Source organism: Watersipora subatra, chromosome 1 (genome assembly GCF_963576615.1).
Source record: "Watersipora subatra chromosome 1, tzWatSuba1.1, whole genome shotgun sequence".
Lineage (NCBI taxonomy): Eukaryota > Metazoa > Bryozoa > Gymnolaemata > Cheilostomatida > Watersiporidae > Watersipora > Watersipora subatra.
This window is the reverse complement of record NC_088708.1, coordinates 16593660-16614798: the sequence shown is the minus strand read 5'-3', so window position 1 is coordinate 16614798 and position 21139 is coordinate 16593660. Positions and strand designations below refer to the sequence as shown.

At 35.5% G+C, this 21139-nt stretch overlaps 2 protein-coding genes across 3 annotated transcripts; one reads left to right on the top strand and one right to left on the bottom strand.

Moving 5' to 3' along the window:
- Nucleotides 1-246: 246 nt before the first annotated feature.
- LOC137385346 (vacuolar protein sorting-associated protein 4A-like) lies at nt 247-11223 on the top strand. The gene is made up of 11 exons (XM_068071796.1): nt 247-381; nt 1712-1823; nt 1956-2103; nt 2490-2557; nt 2794-2951; nt 4157-4275; nt 4380-4528; nt 7139-7220; nt 7498-7713; nt 9550-9694; nt 10771-11223. The coding sequence occupies exons 1-11, from the start codon at nt 358-360 to the stop codon at nt 10870-10872; spliced, it is 1323 nt and encodes a 440-aa protein (XP_067927897.1). The 5' UTR covers nt 247-357; the 3' UTR covers nt 10873-11223.
- Nucleotides 11178-20594, bottom strand: LOC137385345 (rho GTPase-activating protein 19-like). Of its 2 annotated transcripts, XM_068071794.1 has the most exons (13): nt 20288-20594; nt 19958-20065; nt 18281-18484; nt 17432-17622; nt 16732-16818; nt 15923-16057; nt 15050-15214; nt 14320-14400; nt 14050-14151; nt 13693-13788; nt 11969-12202; nt 11530-11574; nt 11199-11315 (listed from the first exon to the last, which is right to left on the bottom strand). In XM_068071794.1, the coding sequence occupies exons 1-13, from the start codon at nt 20535-20537 to the stop codon at nt 11247-11249; spliced, it is 1767 nt and encodes a 588-aa protein (XP_067927895.1). In that variant the 5' UTR covers nt 20538-20594; the 3' UTR covers nt 11199-11246. The 2 variants fall into 2 exon arrangements, with proteins under 2 accessions (XP_067927896.1, XP_067927895.1); XM_068071795.1 differs by lacking the exon at nt 11530-11574 and having other exon boundaries at nt 11178-11315.
- Nucleotides 20595-21139: the final 545 nt, after the last annotated feature.

Below are 21139 nucleotides of genomic sequence, written 5' to 3'. Positions count from 1 at the left end.
TACATGTACGTACATGTATTACTAATACTAAACAATGACATCTTATTTTGAAGATATCGGCATCGTTTTACACTCATTCAAGTTTGTTTAAAGAGATCCGTTACGTTACTTTCGGTCATCACAAAATCGGCCTATGACTTTTTGTCTCGACCTACTGGGATAGTACTGTACTATACAAGTATACAAACTAGACAATCGACAAATTGTTGCAAGACATCGTAGCTGGCCGTATTATTTCACCCGTTTGCTGTTTTGCTGTGATCGCATTAAGGAAACGAAATTTGTCCTGGAAAATTTCATAAATTTTCGTCAAATTAATTGTATTCCTTAAAACTTAAAAGCAGAACTTAATCTATCATGTCTCATGGGAGTTCGTTACAAGTAAGCCTTAATTCGTGCGATCCTTATATTTACTACCAATATATATAGGTTACTACTTGTATGTGACTACCATTTCTTAAAGTTCTTTGTGTTATGTTATATTATTATTACATTAATTTCAATTGATTCATATTCATTCGGATATTTGTTTGTTACAAGTGAGTAGGCTATTTGTTAAAACAATTTGTTGTAATAGAGTGATGGTCATCTAACCAGAGAAGAGATAAGTTCAATATCGAGTTTTAGCTTTTCGCGTGTTTTTTACATTTGTTAATGGCCACTTACATGCCAGTCCAGTCATCTAGTATTAACCCTAAGTCTTTTATTTTTAGAGTTTGGTCGTCAAACCATTTTGATTGTTGGTTAAGTAGTCGAAATAATAAAACACGGTGTAAATATCAGTTGTGTTCAAGTTGCAAGGGTCCCAGAGCATGTTGAGCAGGAGTAGGCCTTACAAAGATAACTCATATGTTTGAATCTCAATTTGTAATTGCTTGTTAGTTTTTTGTTTATGGGAAACTGATTGAGCGCAAGCTTAATCAGGAAGCTCAACCCTTGTAGTAGGACAGTTGAAATTGAAATAAAAAAGCATTCGGGTGTTTGTCAATAATATCATGATAATACCACAAAAAGATTTCTTCATATTGAAATAATGTCAAGTATCTGCACAACAACATGACATTAAAATGTATGCTTAGTAGTGGCATGAAAGGTTTGATTTGTTATCATTGATTGAAGTTGTTGATAAATAATTGTGGAGTCAGTAAGTTGTGCTTACATATTTTAGAATATTTTACTTTTAGCAGTTAAATTAACAAATGTAGGTCGATTGTCCATGTTTGTCCTATTTTATATTTTGATCAAAGTAGGCCATGCACAAATATAATACTAGGCCCTCTTCATTCACTGTCTAATCATGGAAGTTATATGCACTGTAAAAATGGTTTGTCATACACACTGGAGTGTCATCTACAAATGACAAGTAAGTGTAGTTTGTTCATTAAAAAGCAACAAACCCTCAATATTTCAGTCACTCACCCAACATTCCTAAACTGCCATTTTTAGATCAAGGCTTTCAATGAAAATTCAAACCGTAGTGTGTTATTAACATGCATCTGCTGCATTTAACATAACATGAAGTCTCATACTTTACATGATTGCACTAGAAAACACTCTAACTATTTCTACATTATCATAAAAGCTGTCATATCAATGAAACGAGAGCAGAGGTATTTTAATTTGATGAAATTATTTCTCATCATTCTGTTCAAGAATGCTAACCAAATGTCTAGATAAATTATATTGTAACAAATTATCGTATTTATTGTAGAAGGCAATAGATCTGGTCACAAAAGCAACTGAAGAAGATAAGAATAAAAATTACCAGCAAGCTCTGCATTACTATGAACATGGCGTGGAATATTTTTTGCATGCTATGAAATGTAAGTTCTGTATCAATAAAGATTTTGGTTTCTATTTCAAGTTCAGTATGAGCAAACCACAGTTTATTTTTTATAAACAAGCTTAACATTTTTGCTAAAAAAAATCTGTAACAGCTTTTCCTTACATTGCAGATGAGGCTCACAGCGACCGTGCAAAAGAATCTATACGTACAAAGTGTGTCTCTTATTTGGATCGAGCAGAAAAATTGAAAACATATCTTGCAAGTGATAAGAAGAAACCTATGAAAGACCCATCAGCTGGAGGAACTGCCAGCAAAAAGTATGTTTTCTGTCCGGTTTGCACTACATTTAACTTTTTTTACAGCGTTTCCTTCGCTAATCATGTTTCTCAAATTCTTCATGTTAACATGATGCATTCTTACTCTGCTCTTTTGCATTACTCGTCTTTTGTCGAGTTTTTTAGTATGCTCTGATATTTGGTTTATTTCTCGCTGCTATTTGTCAACCTCTGTCCTTTATAGCCACTACCTCAGCTTCTATCCTTCATAGCAACTACCTCAGCCTCTGTCCTTCATAGCAACTGCCAGTTTATCACCTGAATTCGCTAATATGGTATTATTTAATCGTTTTATATACCCATTTAGATTGTATCAACTACCATATTTGTAATTGTCACTATATGTATATTTTATAATACTCTTGTAGAGGAGGTGATGATGATGATGACAATGAGGCAGGCACTGAGACTAAGAAGATGAAAGATCAGCTTTCTGGTACATAATCTGATCCTGTTTGTTGCCTCAGTTGTATTTAGTTAATTAATTCTAAATAATTATTATTATTTATTAATATCATTAATTTCACCTACTTTTTTAAACTTTTGATCAGGCTTTTTTTACTGTGAGACGAAAGCTAAATCTTTTTTTATTATTAACCTGTCAATATTGAGATTTCAGATATATAGTTTTACATCGGTTAAGCTACATACAAGCACGGGTTTATAATGCAGGTGCTCTGGTGATGGAGAAGCCAAATGTTAAGTGGGATGATGTAGCTGGTCTGAATGCTGCCAAGGAGGCCCTCAAAGAAGCTGTCATTCTACCCATCAAGTTCCCACACTTATTCCAAGGAAACAGGAAACCCTGGAAAGGAATTCTTCTTTTCGGGGTAAATTAGATGCATATTTTACTTTCATTCCTACCGTCAAAATGTTTTGAGTTTATTCAAGTACAGTAGGTGCTCGTACAACGTAAATAATCTGTTCCTGGAACTTTTACGTTATAGGGATTTTTCATTACGTATAAAAACAGTAAAATACTTGTAAATTGCCTAATCCGTTCCAAGATTTTTCCAAACTCACCCCTTTGGCCATGAAAAAAGGAGTAAACTCTCTTAATTTGTGGGCTGTACCGTAACTGCCGATTTATTGGTTTGCATCAACAACTTTTCTCCTTTTTATGATCGATCTCACTGGTTTTATAGATGATGATTGTAGTAAATTTACAACAAGTTGGTAGGGACTGCACATTTTTTGACGTTCATTTACAACGATTTGCTTAATTTTTTAAGCAGCAAAATCTAATCTGCCAAGTAAAACTAATAACAAATGTTTTTTATGTCTACAACAAAGTAAAAAAAAAAAAAAAATTTTTACTATAAAAAGCGGTATTACCTGTTCGCTGTCTATCTGTACCCGGGGGTTATGGCTGTGATAAAAGAGAACTTTTGACGATACTACCAACTCGCCATTGGTAGATCGACGCTGGAACACCTGCGCCAATCGATCACCTTTGCATTTATGAACAATTGCACAGCTACCCTATTCTCTGTTCTGTTGACACATCTGACGATCTGTTACGACGAACTAGAATGTCACGATAGTTGTATAAATATAGTAGATTTAACGCTAGATGCCCACCGTTTTTTATTTTACAAGTGCGACAAAATAGATTAACATTAAAATCGAATTTGAGAACTCGTCCGACTTGCCACTTCATGTTATACATGTAATGGAATTTTCACGTAGTATGAAGCAAAAACCTTACATAAATTTGGAGGTTCACCTAGGTTTATAGGTTTACCTATAGAAGGTTTAATTTATAGGAGCTTCTACTGTTTTTCGATGTGACAATTGATAGCAAAATGACACATTGTTATTGCTCTCTAATTAATGTTTGAATTAGCCTCTTTAATGCTTTTATTAAAATTTCATTTATATATATTATGATGAGTTTGCCAGCTTATTCAGTGGTTCCTAGAACTATATATTATACTGGATATTCATTATGGCTTGGAATAGCTTCATTCTCATTTGGATACATTCATCTAGCCTTCTGCATCGGAGTGATCAAACTTATTAGTGAATTTTGTAGCCTCCTGGAACAGGAAAGTCATACCTGGCAAAGGCTGTTGCTACAGAAGCAAATAATTCCACATTCTTCAGTGTCTCTTCAGCAGATCTCACATCGAAGTGGCTCGGAGAAAGCGAGAAGTAGGCACTATATTGACTCATAGAAATCTATCAAGTACTGAAGATCACAGTCATTTTGAGGAGTTAGGTTCATGCCACCAACTTAATGAGATCATATGTTTTAGGTTGGTGAAGAACCTGTTCGCCATGGCCAGGGAATATAAGCCATCGATTATATTCATAGATGAGGTAGATTCATTGTGTAGTGCAAGAGGAGACAATGACTCCGAGGCTTCGAAGCGTATCAAAACAGAGTTTTTGGTGCAGATGCAAGGTATGTGTGAGTGCTGTCAAAAATTCCTTCTATTAAGATAATCTTTTACAGTTCATTGGACTGAAAATTATAACTTTCTGCTAAAGAAAGCCAATGTGACAACAACAAGACCGTTTTTTACCATTTATTGCAAGGCAAATCCTTTATCTATTGAACTGATTTTACTGTGTTACTGGCCTCAACAAGTAAGCAGATCAGGCTACCCATTTTAATCAGAAAGTACTAAAATTGGTTAGTTAATACTCCCTACATATTTGACTCACTCTTTAGAAATTACCAATGATTTATTATTGGTTGAATTATCCTTAGTTTACTCTCAAGGTTTAATGTAGCTTCTTTGGTGCTCGCGATGACACCAAAGAAGTACATTCAACAGCATATGGCTGTTTTTCTTAAAACATTGTCACGGTGCAGTCGACCGTTTTGAAGCTTAGATGGTCGATGCTAACCTTTAAAGACTTCATTTTAGGTTTGAACAATCTTATACAAATGGCCCGTTTAACTATCCTGGAGCATGTTTATGCCATTTAAACTGAGTTACAGTTTTCCATTATTAAGCTGAATCTATAGTCAGTTCTGTTACTCATAGTCCAATTGTATAAACTATAAATGTCTAGTGTAGCCGAGTTATTGGTCATGACAGCTAAAGATTTATAGACTTTCGCAATAACCATTGGTACATTTGCGTTAAGGCAAGTGATTAGTTTCAAGGAAATTTCCGATTGATTTGTTGCTCAGCTACTTGTCATCTTTCATTCTTGAATAAAATAATGTTTTTACCGCACTAATAATTCTTTAAAAACACCCTGTCCTAATCATAAATATGTCACTAAATCTCAAAGTATATGCAACTTATTGCTTATGTAATGATGAATAAAAAGTGTCAGCGTCTTCAAGATGTTTTCTATGTCTCTTACACCGGATTGAAATATTTAAATAGCACACGAGACATATTTTTGCTTGTAACATTTGTGATACTACATTGAGTTTAGTTTTATTAGTGTAATGTTATTATTATCAGTAATTATTACCTATTTTTCATAGTAGTTATAGCAAATTAAATTTTCTTGCATTCAGCAATATCGGTGATTCGTTTTGTAACTTTGGGCATGTTTAGATTAATTGCTTAACTTTATGGATAAGCTAAGATATTCTTCTTGTGCTACTTAATTTGGTTGTTGTGGTTTTGTCACTTAAATTGAATTGCTACGTGAAGCGTTAGATGTGATACTTCTTTTGACAGCTCCTTGTTTATTGTAGGCATCAATAATGTTTAATTGATTTCTGGTTAGTTAGTTAGTTTGCCGGTTGCAAAGGATCTTAGGCTTATTACTGACTAGTCTACTTGGTTCCTGACATACTTCACCTACCTAGTTCAGCTACTAGTCTGTATCCTTGTGAACCTACCTAGTTCACAAGGATACATACTTAGTACTAGTCTGTTAGGGTACTAGATCTACTACTATACGCCTATCCACTACTATACTATACTACTACTACCTACTACTATACCTACTACTATACCTACTGCCATACCTACTACTATACCTACTGCTATACCTACTACTATACACCTATCCACTACTATACTATACTACTACTACTTACTGCTATACCTACTACTAACCTACTGCCATACCTACTACTATACCTACTGCTATACCTACTACTATACCTACTACTATACCTACTACTATACCTACTGCCATACCTACTACTATACCTACTGCTATACCTACTACTATACACTTATCCACTACTATACTATACTACTACTACTTACTGCTATACCTACTACTAACCTACTGCCATACCTACTACTATACCTACTGCTATACCTACTACTATACCTACTACTATACCTACTACTATACCTACTACTATACCTACTGCTATACCTACTAGTATACCTACTACTATACCTACTACTAGTCTACCAGAGTACTATGCCCATTACTAGGCTACTGGAACTACTTACAATAGACAAAAATGTAGTCACAGGTGTCCATGATTGCCCCATTTAAATTGCCACTAAAACCTGTCTTTGCCAGTTTATGCATAATTTCTCAAGTATCTTTTGCGATGAAAATTTGGTTTTCATCACTTAGAACTTGAGATCTGTTTAGTTTTAGAAATACAGCTGATTTCTAATAATTTGTTGGGTTATTTTGATCCTAGTCAAAAATGAAATACAACACACGATGAAGTTTCAGTGCCAGCTTAAATGGAGCCATTAAGGGCATACACCTGTGACTATATTCTATACACATTTAACTGCATTTCAAGCTATATGCAGCTGTACATATAGCTAAAAATGCTTACATAGGCTATATGTATATTGCTTGGCATCGGTCACAACAAAAATTGTTTTCACCAAATGAACGACGGACAAATGTCTGTTTATTTTATCAGGTTTTCCTGTGTGGCAATTCATGAAGATATCGGCTTGTCGGTTTTGGGTTTGCTAAAACATGCTCAACTTCCCTAACTTCAATTTTTCATGAATGTCGTAAATTGAGAATGACAGCATTAGTCTACCATACCTACTTCTGGTCTGTAACCAGTAGTGTGTTATTAGGCTGTTTTTCAGTCAGTTTGTGTCTCATATAGGAGTTGGCAACGATACAGACGGCATATTGGTGTTGGGAGCGACTAACATACCATGGGTCCTCGATTCCGCTATTAGAAGAAGGTATGTTATTAATTTTATTGTTTGGTCTGCCCAAAAGGCATCACAGTCAGATAAAAAGTGCATAACTGCTCTACACAATTGCCAATGAGGATGTTGGTAATTTTATTTAGCTAGCTACATACCCGCCCTAGCTACATCCTATGTTGATGTCTATGTTGAGGTACCTGCAATTTTACAGGTTCATATTTATACGTTTGTGTTAGTAAGAGTATTTTGCCTACTCAGTCATCTATGTTATATTTCTTTCTAGCAAGCGAATCATAGTTATTTGTTACAGATTTGAGAAACGAATATATATTCCACTGCCAGAGGCTCCAGCACGGGCTGATATGTTCAAGTTGGCAATTGGTGACACTGCAAATGAGCTGACCGCGAGCAACTTTCAAGAACTTGGCAGGTTGACAGAAGGCTTCTCTGGCGCAGATATTAACATTCTTGTTCGGGATGCTATGATGCAACCTGTCAGGAAGGTGCAGACTGCTACGCATTTTCGGTATGTTTATGAACCTCTCAATGTGATGGAACATCTCGCTAAAAAGGTTCCTAGTAAAATTAGCATTTGGACACACATATTTGCAAATAGTTATATTTTACTGCTGGAAGCTAACTCCTTTTACTAGTTGGTCTCAAGTTTGAATTTGCATAGATAAATTTGCTGAGAAAACTATCATGCACATGAGTATACCTTAACACATATTTTCTTGCATACAAAGTAAAATTCTTGCAACTAACTGACTCTAAACCCGATGTACTTTTAGACATGACGTTTGAAGCTTCTCGTAGCGAAGAGACTGTTGGTAATTTGGAAGAAAACTTTGAAAAGTGAATTAATAACAAATATGTTAGTTTAAGCTTCGACTAGATTAAGTTAGTGTATGTTACACCGCATATCTCTGTTACCACTCTTACATCTGAACATATTGTATCGCCAGTTTACACTGATGAAATTTATAAGGAGAACTGAAAAAAATTACAGTTATAAAATTATGTAAGTTAGTTTAAGAATTACTTAGCTTAAAATAGAGTGAATTACTTCAAGTAACTCAATCTTCATCTCTACTTCTAAGCCTACATGTACCTATTGCCAAGTCTACATGTCTGTCTTCATATATCTAAGACGCACTGACAATAGGAGCTTGCTTTTGTTCATCATCGCTTTATTTTTTTCATACATTTTATTTTTTCATGTTTTAATGCTATGATTAGTTACCCACAGTATATTTTTTAGGAGTAATTGTAGGTTTTTGAGCTGTAGAATGAATTAGATGAATTAAAGTGTGATGGTTTAAATATCTGAAGTAGATCTCGTATGTAGAAGTTTGACTACATTGGGTATACAAACTTACATCTGTAATGCGCGATTCTTTTTGCTTTTATTGGCAAATAGCATTCACAATCGAATAGCCGATAGTGATAAATAATCCAATCCTTGGCATAAACATTTCTTATTGAGAATTAATTATTAGTGAACCAAAATTCATGCAATCGACAACATTCTTATGATAGCACTGATAGGCACTCGCTAAAATCAGATGTTATCTACAGTTGTCAAGTTGATCTCTAAAGAAAACAGTACAGATGCTGGGTAATTATAGCTAATGCAGTCAGTAAAAATTATGTTTGCGATTCAGTATTTTTTAACTAACAAATCCTCACCAGGTTGCTTAGTGTAAACATAGCTCAGCGCTTCTCAAGTAGAGGGACGCGAGGCTCCATCAAGGAGGGTGCGCTTGTTTGACCTCAGACAACATGCCTTTTTATTTTGTGCTGTCCAAGAAATAAAATGCAATTATACTTTTACTACCTTGGGAGTTAATGGGCACTCATCGTCAAAGTGTGCGCAGGGAGTACTCGCTCTGCACTGAATGGGTTCACACTGAGCCTGGGCGCAGCACTCAGCGCAGAAGTATGAAGTGTTAAATCTTTTTTGTTACAGTTAATAAAGTTAATCTTTGTAATAAGTTGGTACATATTTATTTTTTATCTTTAAAGTTAATAAGGATATAGTGTTTTGCAAAGGTGTACTTACAACAATTTTACAGACAAATGGTACTATTTATACTTACTGTGGGGAGGTGGTTGTGAGATGCTTTGTTTTTTTGGGAGTCATAAAAAATAATTGAGAAGCACTGACAGACATACATGTAGCTTCACTTATTCATATATAAAGCTATATTTAGGAGGATTTTATGAAGAGTTTTCATCTGCGAATATTAGATTATAAAGTCAGGTTAAGTTCATGTACACACAGTCTCAGGTGTGCTCATAGGTTAAGCATATTCATTTAAACGACAAGTAGGTGACATTCTGTCATACGTTGAACATGTAGGAGAGTGTCCGGGCAATCAAGAGAAGACCCGGATGTGCGAGTGGATGACCTGATGGAGCCATGTCCTCCTAATGCCGCTGGGGCCATGGAGATGAATTGGACTGAAGTGGAAGGAAGTAAGCTCAAAGAACCGCTCGTATCTATGGTAGGTTGGTAACATTTTGTTAGGAACGGGTGGTATATTTGAGAGTGGCATGATGACACGCTTAGAATTACTATGAAACTATCCCAGTTAGGGCTGCCTTAAACAGTTTTAAAGCGACCTGAAAGTTTGCATTTTTGTGTCTTTAATTCTCTGCAGTTCCCGGTTCAATTTTTCTTTTGCAAGTTTCATTCTCACACAATTGTATGGGATATCATGGTTTTACACAAATATATGGGATATCATGGTTTTTACAAATATATGGGATATCATGGTTTTATACAAATATATGGGATATCATGGTTTTACACAAATATATAGAATATCATGGCTTTACACACAAAAATTCACTCCTTGAGTTAAGCTTTACTAGGTTTCAACCAAAGTTGTCGAACTAAACAGCAACACCACTCAATTGCACAATACGTTCAAGCAACAATAAATTGTAACATGTATTTTTAATCTCATAAATGCTTGTACCAATTGTTGAATTACTTATCCTTTTTTATTGTTACCAATTCATCACATAAAGATAGTCCATTCTTGGCGGACATGACCTTTTCAGCAGTCTATACTAGTATTGATTAGTGTGCTCAATAGCATGTCTGTTAAAAATTCCTTTCATACAGGGAAGACAGCGTAAATCACACATGATGTAGAGATAAACGGTAACTGGTTGCCTAATTTACTTTCAACTTGCGACTTGCTGTGGTTTAATAGCTATCCTCAGTCTTTAGGTTGTTACTAGTTACATAGTTACCATAAGATTATGTTAAAATTGAGTGTTATAAAGCAATGGGGTGATTTTCAGTGGGGTGACAATTTCCTCCAGCTTTGTTGTAACAAAATGTTAGCTCATGTTTAATGCTTGATTTCGATGACTATAAACTTGCTTGACCGAAAACCAGGTAAAAGAATAGATTTGGAAATTTAACTTGTTTCAGATCACATAAAAGATTTGGGTTCTACTGTTTTTTGTTTTAGAGCAAACTAACACATGTTGCGTAGTATTATTCTTAGTCCGGCGTGCAGATTAAATGGCTTATTCTAACGCAGTGATTAATATTCATGCTTTGCAGGCTGACATCAAGAGGTCACTTGCTAGTGTGAAACCGACAGTTAATCATGAAGACTTAACCAAGTTGCAGAAGTTCACAGCCGACTTTGGACAAGAAGGTTAAAAAGGAGGCACATAGAGTATTTTATCGTTGAGGAGATTACTCGGCGAAACACACTGTCCATTTATGATATGTATGTGAATGGATCAGCACTGCTTTCAATATAACAGAACTTTTATTTTATTACTATGTATGTTTATCACAGGTAGGTATTGTTGCATTTTATACATATCTGTATCTTCAGTTAAACAAATGCAATATTATACCTCTAGTAAAAGTTGTGTCTGTGACATGTCTATCTCTACTAACGTGATATACCGCACTAACAATTTGACACTAGGGCAAGTATATTCATACTAGAGTAAGATAGCAAGGTTACTCTAACTCTTGGTAAAATACAGTTTAAAAATTGTGGTTGGTTGTTGGAGAAGACAAGTCTAAAACATGAGGTTGGAGTCCACTAGACTGATCTTCTTAATGGGCCTTGGAGGAGTTGCTTGGTAATCCTACAGAAAAAATACATGCGTACTAAGCAAGCTCGATCCAGCTGCATGATGTTAGCCAAAGAATAAAATGCAAGGCAGGAAAGACAGAAACAAACACACTGTGCAGGGAACGAGAGTGTAGGACAAATTATAAAGGAAGCAAGAGGGCTATAATAGAGTACAGTAATCATGTCTGTACATGTACTAGGTTACAGCTACAAAGGGCTGAGCTTACCCTTGCACTAGACAGTCGTTGGTACTTGACCAACTGAGTCGCTTGCTGTCAATAGAGTAACAGCGCGTTATCCAAAACCATAAAGTAGATATAAATGATATTGCCATGCAAGTTGATTAAAATAATAAAAAATAATCAAATAATTAGAACTTGCACCATCAACATGGGATCATCTTAATATAGCTAAGGCCTATTTATCAATGATGAAATATTTGTATGATATATAAAACAAAAACAAGATTCGAGCAATCAAACAACACTTCTATGTTTGATGCGTCAATTCTACTTTTCATTTTTGACATCTTTTTCACCAGCTAATGTCCAGCTGGCTGTGAAAAACATAAAACGCAGCTTTAATACATTGGGCTGGTGACTGTTAGGTTTGCCTTGAAATATATTGAAAATTATATCAACAAGCCAAGATTTTCGTAAAACTCACTTTTGTCTTCTTCATAAGACGATGTTTCTCCTCACCACGCACAAGGTTACTGGGCAGTAGAGGCTTACGAATAACTGGTGCAATTGGATCTAGATCTCCAGAACCCTCCAGAGGACTAGCAGGAGAAGCAGTGTACACAGGAGAAGCCGTGTGTGCAGGAGAGTCTTGTTCATCTAACCCCTGATTAAGTCTCTTGACAGCGACTGTATTGACAATTACCTCTGCATTTTCATCCTGCAGATATATAGACACCATTACATACATCCTGCAGATATACAGACACCATTACATACATCCTGCAGATATATAGACACCATTGCATGCATCCTGCAGATATATAGACACCATTACATGCATCCTGCAGATATACAGACACCATTACATGCATCCTGCAGATATACAGACACTATTACATACATCCTGCAGATATATAGACACCATAACATGCATCCTGCAGATAAACAGACACCATTACATACGTCCTGCAGATATACGGACACCATTACATATATCCTGCAGATACATAGACACCATTACATGCATCCTGCAGATATACAGACACCATTACATGCATCCTGCAGATATACAGACACCATTACATGCATTCTGCAGATATACAGACACCATTACATGCATCCTGCAGATATACGGACACCATTACATGCATCCTGTAGATATACAGACACCATTACATACATCCTGCAGATATACAGACACCATTACATGCATCCTGCAGATATACAGACACCATTACATGCATCCTGCAGATATACAGACACCATTACATGCATCCTGCAGATATACAGACACCATTACATGCATCCTGTAGATATACGGACACCATTACATGCACCCGGCAGATATACAGACACCATTACATGCATTCTGCAGATATACAGACACCAAAACATGCATCCTGCAGATATACAGACACCAAAACATGCATCCTGCAGATATACAGACACCATTACATGCATCCTGCAGATATACAGACACCATTACATGCATCCTGCAGATATACAGACACCATTACATACATTTTGCAGATATACAGACACCATTACATGCATTCTGCAGATATACAGACACCATTACATGCATTCTGCAGATATACAGACACCATTACATGCATTCTGCAGATATACAGACACCATTACATGCATCCTGCAGATATACAGACACCATTACATGCATTCTGCAGATATACAGACACCATTACATGCACGAGTCAAGATTACAACGTGGATGCTCATACTAAAACAAATAAAAGACATCTGCCATATTTAAAAGCAATAAACTCAATGTTGTCGTATAAGAGGCTAAATTTTCTGTAACTGAACAAATGAATTTCCTGTTTATATGCCAAAATACCATATTCACATAGATACGAAAAGTGTAATGAAAACATAAATACTGTTCATGTTCTGAAACTGGACAGCAAGCAGATGTGTAATAAGAGTCCTACAAATGCAGGTTCCAGAAATCTTTACTTAAAAGTATTATAGGAATGAAATGCAGGTCGTACAAGTATGCTAACAATGTCAACTGATTATTCCCTCATGAACTAGTGGTTGAAGACCCAACCACAGGGCTGATTGGAATGAAATTATGTCTACTGGACGAAGCAGAAACCATCCCATTGCTGCAACAGCAAATCTTGAGCTAAGCAAAAATAATAACAACGCACAGATTATTAATAATCAAAAATTGCTACCATAACCTACTTTTCCTTGAAGGTTCTTAAGGCTAGACCTATGGAGAGCGTAAGGTGAGTTATGCAGTGAACATATGGTGATGCCATCAGTCCTTACATTCTCCACCTACAAAACAAGTGATGCTAAACAAGAAGGTTTATCACAAAAATACATCCTGCTTATTAGTATGTACAGCTATTTTCTACTAGCTTTGTAAATGAGCGGGTTAAAAACATGCATTGCACCAAGTGAAGCAAGGCTATATAGCTAGAGTGCTGACATGTGATAAGCAAGGCTATATAGCTAGATTGCTAATGCGTGAGAAGCAAGGCTATATAGCTAGATTGCTAATGATGAGAAGCAAGTCTATATAACTAAAATACTGACTTGTGGAGTGCAAGTGATAGTGCTATTGATAATCGGAGAAGAGATACTAGGTGGATCCCTTGTAGCACTCTGGGATCTCCTTCTTCTCTTGCTTAAATGTCGCTACAACATTCGGAATTTTGATTATGAAAAGGCTAAAACAATCCACATTTCCTCAAAAATATGCAGAAGACAGAGGACAAGATTACGATACATTTCAACCGGAGATTCTACTCGGTATGAATCTGAAGTGGACAAAGGTAGACAAGATATCAAATATATAATGCACACCTTGATACTTTGGCCAAATGAGCGCGTTCGACTTCGTCGCTTCTCCTCTATCGGTGATTGACTAGATTTGTCTTCCTTCACCTATGAAATGGAATAATTATCTATGTATATTATTTGCAAGAAACAGAAATATAAACATATCTATATTAATGAATTTCACTTTGTCATTGTGTCCGTCTATTAGTCTGCCTAAATACTGTGCGTTTCCATATTCTTTGGCCAATTTCATCCAAAATTAACACGCATATGCTCTGTGCCTTCCAGCAGGTCGCTACAAATATTTGGTCTCAAAACTTCATTTGGTTCGTGAGGACCAGCTTTTTAAACGCTGGATGACAGGCTATTTGATTAAAAATGAAATGAAAACCAAGCATCACCGGGCTCAATGCTAGTCACAGATATATGTGTTCACTTCATATAGTCTCAAGTTAGAAATCATTATATTATTAAGTAACATTATCAAACTAGGAGAAATTGACCTTACTAACAGGTCTTTCAGTTGCGAGGATTACAACCTGAAGACAAACCTCCATGATAGCCAGTGCGGAGCCGACAGGAAAGTTTTAATAAACTTGATTATCCAAGAGCGATGACATTGACTGTACATATACAATTACTTCAGGCCGTAAACAGGAATTTTCTGTCCATTCAGGTGTCATGGAAATTAATTAAGCGTAACAAAAGTTAATCAAATAAACAAACACTAAAAGCTTCTGTACTTTCCACCTACTCGCTTCATGAAGATCTGCTTGTGTCTCTCATTGTCAGGCAGTGCCTGCACATAGCTGTAAAGTTTGGCTAGCTCTAACTCTGTGTTGTTCTGCGACTTGCCACGGTCAGCAAATGTGATTATTGTATCCATAGGATCGTCTTCAAATTCATCAGTTGAAGAAATCTGGCAAAAATGCGACATAAGAATATTTCTGTGGAGTAGTAAACCATTGACAGCAAAAAAGATTTGCCTATTGTACAAACACTGATCAACAAATTATAGCTCAATTGTTCTCCGGAAAAGTAGGCTATAAAATGCCGAGGCAGTAAGGAGATGCTGTCAAGTAAAACCTCATATAGAGATGTTTGATAAAATATGTATAAGCAATATCAATGCAAAAAACTAATGAATTAATAAAAAATATAAATGTCAAATTTTCCCAGTGAAACAGAACTATAATCATATGTATAACATTGCAAAAGACATAAAAACATGAGAAAAAAAGTACATTTAAAAATACTTCAGTTCAAGTTGGTTAATTAAATAGTTATAGAATTCATATTACTAAAATGGACACATTTTTTACAAAAATGAAAAACATGAATATTGGTGCAATTTGACTGTTGTGCTACATAAAAGAGGTATATTTGAAACTTACGAATATCATAAAACCGCATATTTTGCTATTCAAACGACGCCACCATACATACAGGTGAGTCAACAACTTAGGTTTAAACATGACCATTTCGGTAACCTCAGCATAAATCTAATCTTTTATAAAACTGAACACCGCTATAAGACATTCGAGGACATATGTTTCAGAAGAAAGTAAAAGTTTTGACACAGTTCACTATTATTGAGCTGTGATTCCAATATGAACGCTAATCTAACCTTCTGTTTTCTGGTAGACTTGCTATCACTGCTGTGTGCAGATTCAAAAGATAGAATTGAATCAGCAGAAGTGTTTAAAGAAGCTCTAGACTTCCTAATATAATTGGCAGCGTCCATCACCAGCAATTCCGGTGGCTACAAGAGTAACGAGACTTGGTAAACCTTAGAAATAAAATTGGAAGTAACATTGACAGGATAAAATGGATATAGTAAACTATAAATAAATAATATGCGGATTATACTCCAGATTATCAGCATTAATCACCATTCGTATTAGTTTGTTGTAATAAAATGTAATTTGACATATTTTTCATTTAAAATTAACAAAAGAGGAAACAAAATGAGCGCTGTTATACCTACTTTTAAATATAAATAGTGTAGCTAATAACCAGTTGGAGCAGGTTTACAGTGTAGCTTGAGAACGTACTCTAGTTGCAGTCTAACAATCGGATGGAATTAAGGAGATTAGGCTAAATATGATGCTTTTCAATTGTATAGAAATCTGAGTGCAACTACATCTTTAAACGAATAACGACTCCTATAAGAAATAACCTCAGTGCATCAGAACCTAGTGATTATTGCAGGGTTCTCCTCTTTCATAACTGACCATAAACATTCTACCTGTGAAGAACAATAGTAATATGTGATGACTCTATAAATTAACCATAGCCTGTAAAAGCACTAGCTTTGTTGTGTCCTAGTACCACAATCTTCAAACCATATGACAAAATTGGAATGTTTATAACATTACTTATTCCTTGTCCGTGAATTAAAGGGCAAGCATTAGAGGTTTAATCTTGGTGTCTCACCTTAAAGACTTGAGTAGCATTTTTAATGATGAATGATACGACTGCTTGAGCACTGCTAGCCATTGCCTGTAGTTCGGGAGCTTTGGCCTGCAGCAAAGGTTAGTAATTGTAAGAATGCAAAAATTTACTTAGTAATCCAGTGCTGGACAGACTAGTTAATCAGGCTAGAACCAGTGTACAAATCTGTCTGTATGAACAAATCTATTTATATATGTAAATCTCAAAAATTGTCGTTGTGGTCATTATCTGCCTGTTCGTTTGTCATTCATGTGTCCAGTTGTAGCGATAAAGTTTCATGTACAAAAAATCCACTTCGCACTAGATTTGGGCTCGGATCCTCTAGGTCTAAAGGCAGACGTTTTATCCACTAAGCCAAATGGCTACATTGCTATACAATGGAATAATTGTGGTCATATTAATTACATTGGTTAAAATATACATCACGACAATGTGTCATACGGCTCTTATTAAAGTAAGTTTAGCAATATAAGCAAGCTTAAGTTATGTAGCTTACTTTAATCAAATTAGCCAATTTGCTAATTTTGTCATAGGCTAATTAGTTGACTTGGCCAATGGCAACTACATTACCAGGCACCGTTTATAAGCTGTTTTTTATTACCCATGCAACACCGGACATTCAGCTTGTATCTAATAAGATAAAAATTAGTTAGCTATAAATGGCATAGCAATATATTCAAACCTTCTTAGAGCAGAGTACATGGGGAGCGAAGATTGAGCCAAGGTTATCCGCATTCATGCGATTCTGAGTTGAGAGGAGACTGACTTGGTGTAGCAAGGCAAAGAGACTTTTGGCAATGTTGTAGTGAGTCAGAGACAGCATTTGAATCAGCAAAGACACGACCTTCAGCCTAGTTTCAGGCTTTGTTATTTCTAGAAAAGTAAACGAGCTTTACAAAATCATCACAGAGCATTGAGGTCTCAGAATCTTCTCATAGCTTTGTAGTTGGTTTTATATACTAAAATCAAACTAAAAACATAGCGTCATGAGCTAACTCAGTGATTGTGAGATCGGGTACAGCGAGTTCACTGACAGAAAACTTACTAAGATGGTCAAGCTAACCATAGAATGCAGAGTCAATATAAGAAATATGACAACTTCATGACCTTTACACAACTATCTCATGTATTGGCAGTATTTTGAATTCGTGCTACCACTTCAAATTAGCAATAAAAGTCTTGGAATTATTTCCTTGACAGGTCCGTTAATAAAGGCATTTACAATAAACAGTCAACACAAAGTAGAGCCAATTATACTCTGACACTCAGATCATAACAACATCGCTGGTAGCTGGTAGCCTCAGGATAAAGCTCATTTTGTAAATGCAGACTTCAAGTCCTGCACTAAGAAATAACTCACCGATGAGTGTTAGACAAGAAAATATACCATTGTCTAGTAAGCTCTCATTCTGGTAAGCTATTTATTACAGAGACTGTACAATATTATGAGGTCATTATGACATGAATTGCATAGTAAGTCAACAGGTTTGACCCTGTAAGACAATAGAGATAGTGTGCTGATAAAACTAACTCAGGGAAAAGAGATGAGCATTGATAAACCTCTCATGGAGCAACGGCTCCGGCAATTCACTGAGAACGGATTTGAGAACTGAAGCGTAATCGTGGATAGAGTCTATTTCAAACGTCGCTGAATCAGATAAGAGCAGTTTCTGTTTTAGTTCCTTCTGTCGACAAATGTTTCCACTTTTCCTGAATATTCCTTCTTGCGATAATTCTACATTCAACAAAAACTGTTTATTACAAGTGAAGAGCCTGACATACAAGAATGTGACACTAAATTGTCAAATTACAATCAAAACTTATTCTTAAAAGCTAATGCTAGCTTATTAGCTAATGCACTTTGGTGAAGGCTAGCTGATAAATACTTGCCACTATTGAAGTTGGCAAACCCTTAAAAGAGTACGAGTTAAAACCAAATGAAAAAATGCAACGCGATCATACACAGCCAATTTACAGTTTTATTGCCACAAACTAAATGAGGGTTGGCACGAAAAAATCAATGATTTAAACCAATTTTTTAAAAATTATAATTTTGCAAAAAAATCCGTGTTTCTTGATAAACATTCTTGGTTTGATGTGTGTGTTTGTAACAAATATGTAAACACTCTGTCCTGTGTAAGTGTGTCATGTGTCAAGTGTAATGGAGATAATTGACTGATATTTAGTGTAAACCTCAAAGCAGGATTAATAGTGAGGCAGCAACTGTAACTGGTACAGTTTTCCCTCCCTACTCTGTTCAATAAATGACATCAAACATTTTACTGTAATCAACTCAAGTGCTCAACTGAACTCAAGTATCAAGAGTATTTTCTACCTATTGCTTCGTTCATTAAAAATGAGAAACTGGCTAGATATTGAAAGAATCCGGCAAACTTGTATAATTTATGTATCACATGATCAACCGCATCGATCCCGCCAAGGAAGAATGTGCTTAAATATTTCAGTGTCATTTTATGTCTTTGGCTTTCATTCGTACTTTGTATGAAGCTGCTAGTAACTCTACTCCACTAACTTACATGTAGTTTGCTTATCTTATGCAAACTACATTATTTATATATTTATATATATGCAAACTCACTGTTTTTATGTTTGAATAGCCATATAAACAGTGAGGCTATTCATATGGCTATTCACTCAACAGCCATATGTTTATATGGCTGTTGAGTTCAAAAAATATATAAATTTGTTAAATTGAAGCCTGTAGGGCGCCTAACACTGAAACACAGGTTCACAAGTATTCTGATGTGCAATGCAATACACAGACAAATTGTATGAGCAATAATGAGCAAAAAAAATGACACTTATGAAAAAATCATGTAACTCGAAAAAACCGATTCAAATTGAAAAATTTCTTACCGATAATAATTTGATTGCACAATTATTTATGGTCATACAAAGACAATGCTTCCTTTTAGATAGTTTTATCAATAGTAGTAATACATCAAACCGTTTGCAAGAGATCCAGAACCTAGAAGTCATCCAACTCGAAGACACAAAGACACAATTAAGATAGTTACAACTGGTAACTACTTATGCAAGGCATGAAGCCGGTCCAGGACTACTTCATATTAATATACAGTATAATAAAATAATATATATAACAATAATATAATAAACAAGCACAACCATGTTGATCCACATTCAGTAATGTAATTCACAGGTTATCTAGCACAAATCTTCAACTTACTTTTTGACTTTTGCAGTGAGTGTATAAGTTGTATTACAGCCGCTTCCGTATACGGATTGGTGGGTGATTCACGGTCGGGGCTTTCGCAATGATCATCTAACATGCTTTCTACGAATAGTACATCCTAAATCAGTATCGCTAATAAGATCAACTTGGTCAATTAAAATCAAGCACCAAAACACCTAAGTTAAATGGTCGACGCAAACAAGTAACCTGTTATTAGCACTAAATTTGATGAGAATGGATGCATTTACATATCTTCACATCTACAGATCTTTCTACCGTATTGCTTAATTATTACCGAAACGTCAATGAGCATCATCACTTCACCTGTACTTTTCTTTCTGGCTAAAAAGTTTGAAAATTTTCCTTTAGGGAGCTGTTGTTGCTTATCTCCAAATAGTTCATCAAAGCTGCTGCTGCTACCCATATCGGTCAAGAATGAGATGTGAAGTTTGCAGAATTGCTGAAGCTTCTCAATATCCTCAGAACGCAATTTGTTTAAACATCTTTCTTGAGAACGTGCAGTTAAATGTCTTCGCAAATTCTTGGAGGTTTTTGCATAATCTTCCATCATCATGGATTTGGCATCTACAAATGGCACCTTTACAAATCGCCAGTTCTACGAGTTTCCCATATTTTCATTTCAAGGGTGGCGGCGTATTTACGGAATAAGCAAACGCACAATAAGGTCAGCAATGATTGGTCATTTCGGTGATAATACAACAGCGATTGGGTCTTGAATTATCTATGAATAACCGTTATCAAGTAAGGACAACTCCACTAACGACTTTATGCTCAAGGAGAAAGTACAGCAGTACATACATTAGTGAAATGGAGTGGACGATAGCTCTACTTTGGAAGTACATTACATGTAAATAAAACAACCTGATGAGATATGCTATTAATATAGACTGGTTTTGACCCTGTATTATTTAATTTAAAGACTTCAACCTGACTGAACTTCTCAGCCATAACTCTACAAGCTTAATTTTGTGCAGACCTGACAATTCTGATGAAAAAACATATACTTTTGATGCACCAATATGTACATGTATATTTAAAACGATGGCAATCTACTTTAGTGGTTGGTGCAAGTTTCTGTGGGGCAAATATTTTAGTCAAAATGTTATTTTGTAGCATAGTTATGTACCAAGGTGACAGTATACCACACACGACGTC

Coding starts and splice junctions, on each gene's coding strand:
- LOC137385346 (XM_068071796.1), top strand. CDS start 358: ATGTCTCATGGGAGTTCGTTACAA. Junction 2,558..2,793: donor GATGAAAGATCAGCTTTCTG/GTACATAATCTG, acceptor TTTATAATGCAG/GTGCTCTGGTGATGGAGAAG. Junction 2,952..4,156: donor AAGGAATTCTTCTTTTCGGG/GTAAATTAGATG, acceptor TGAATTTTGTAG/CCTCCTGGAACAGGAAAGTC.
- LOC137385345 (XM_068071794.1), bottom strand. CDS start 20,537: ATGATGATGGAAGATTATGCAAAAACCTCCAAGAATTTGCGAAGACAT. Junction 20,066..20,287: donor AGCCAGAAAGAAAAGTACAG/GTGAAGTGATGA, acceptor TACTATTCGTAG/AAAGCATGTTAGATGATCAT. Junction 16,058..16,731: donor ATGCTACTCAAGTCTTTAAG/GTGAGACACCAA, acceptor TTACTCTTGTAG/CCACCGGAATTGCTGGTGAT.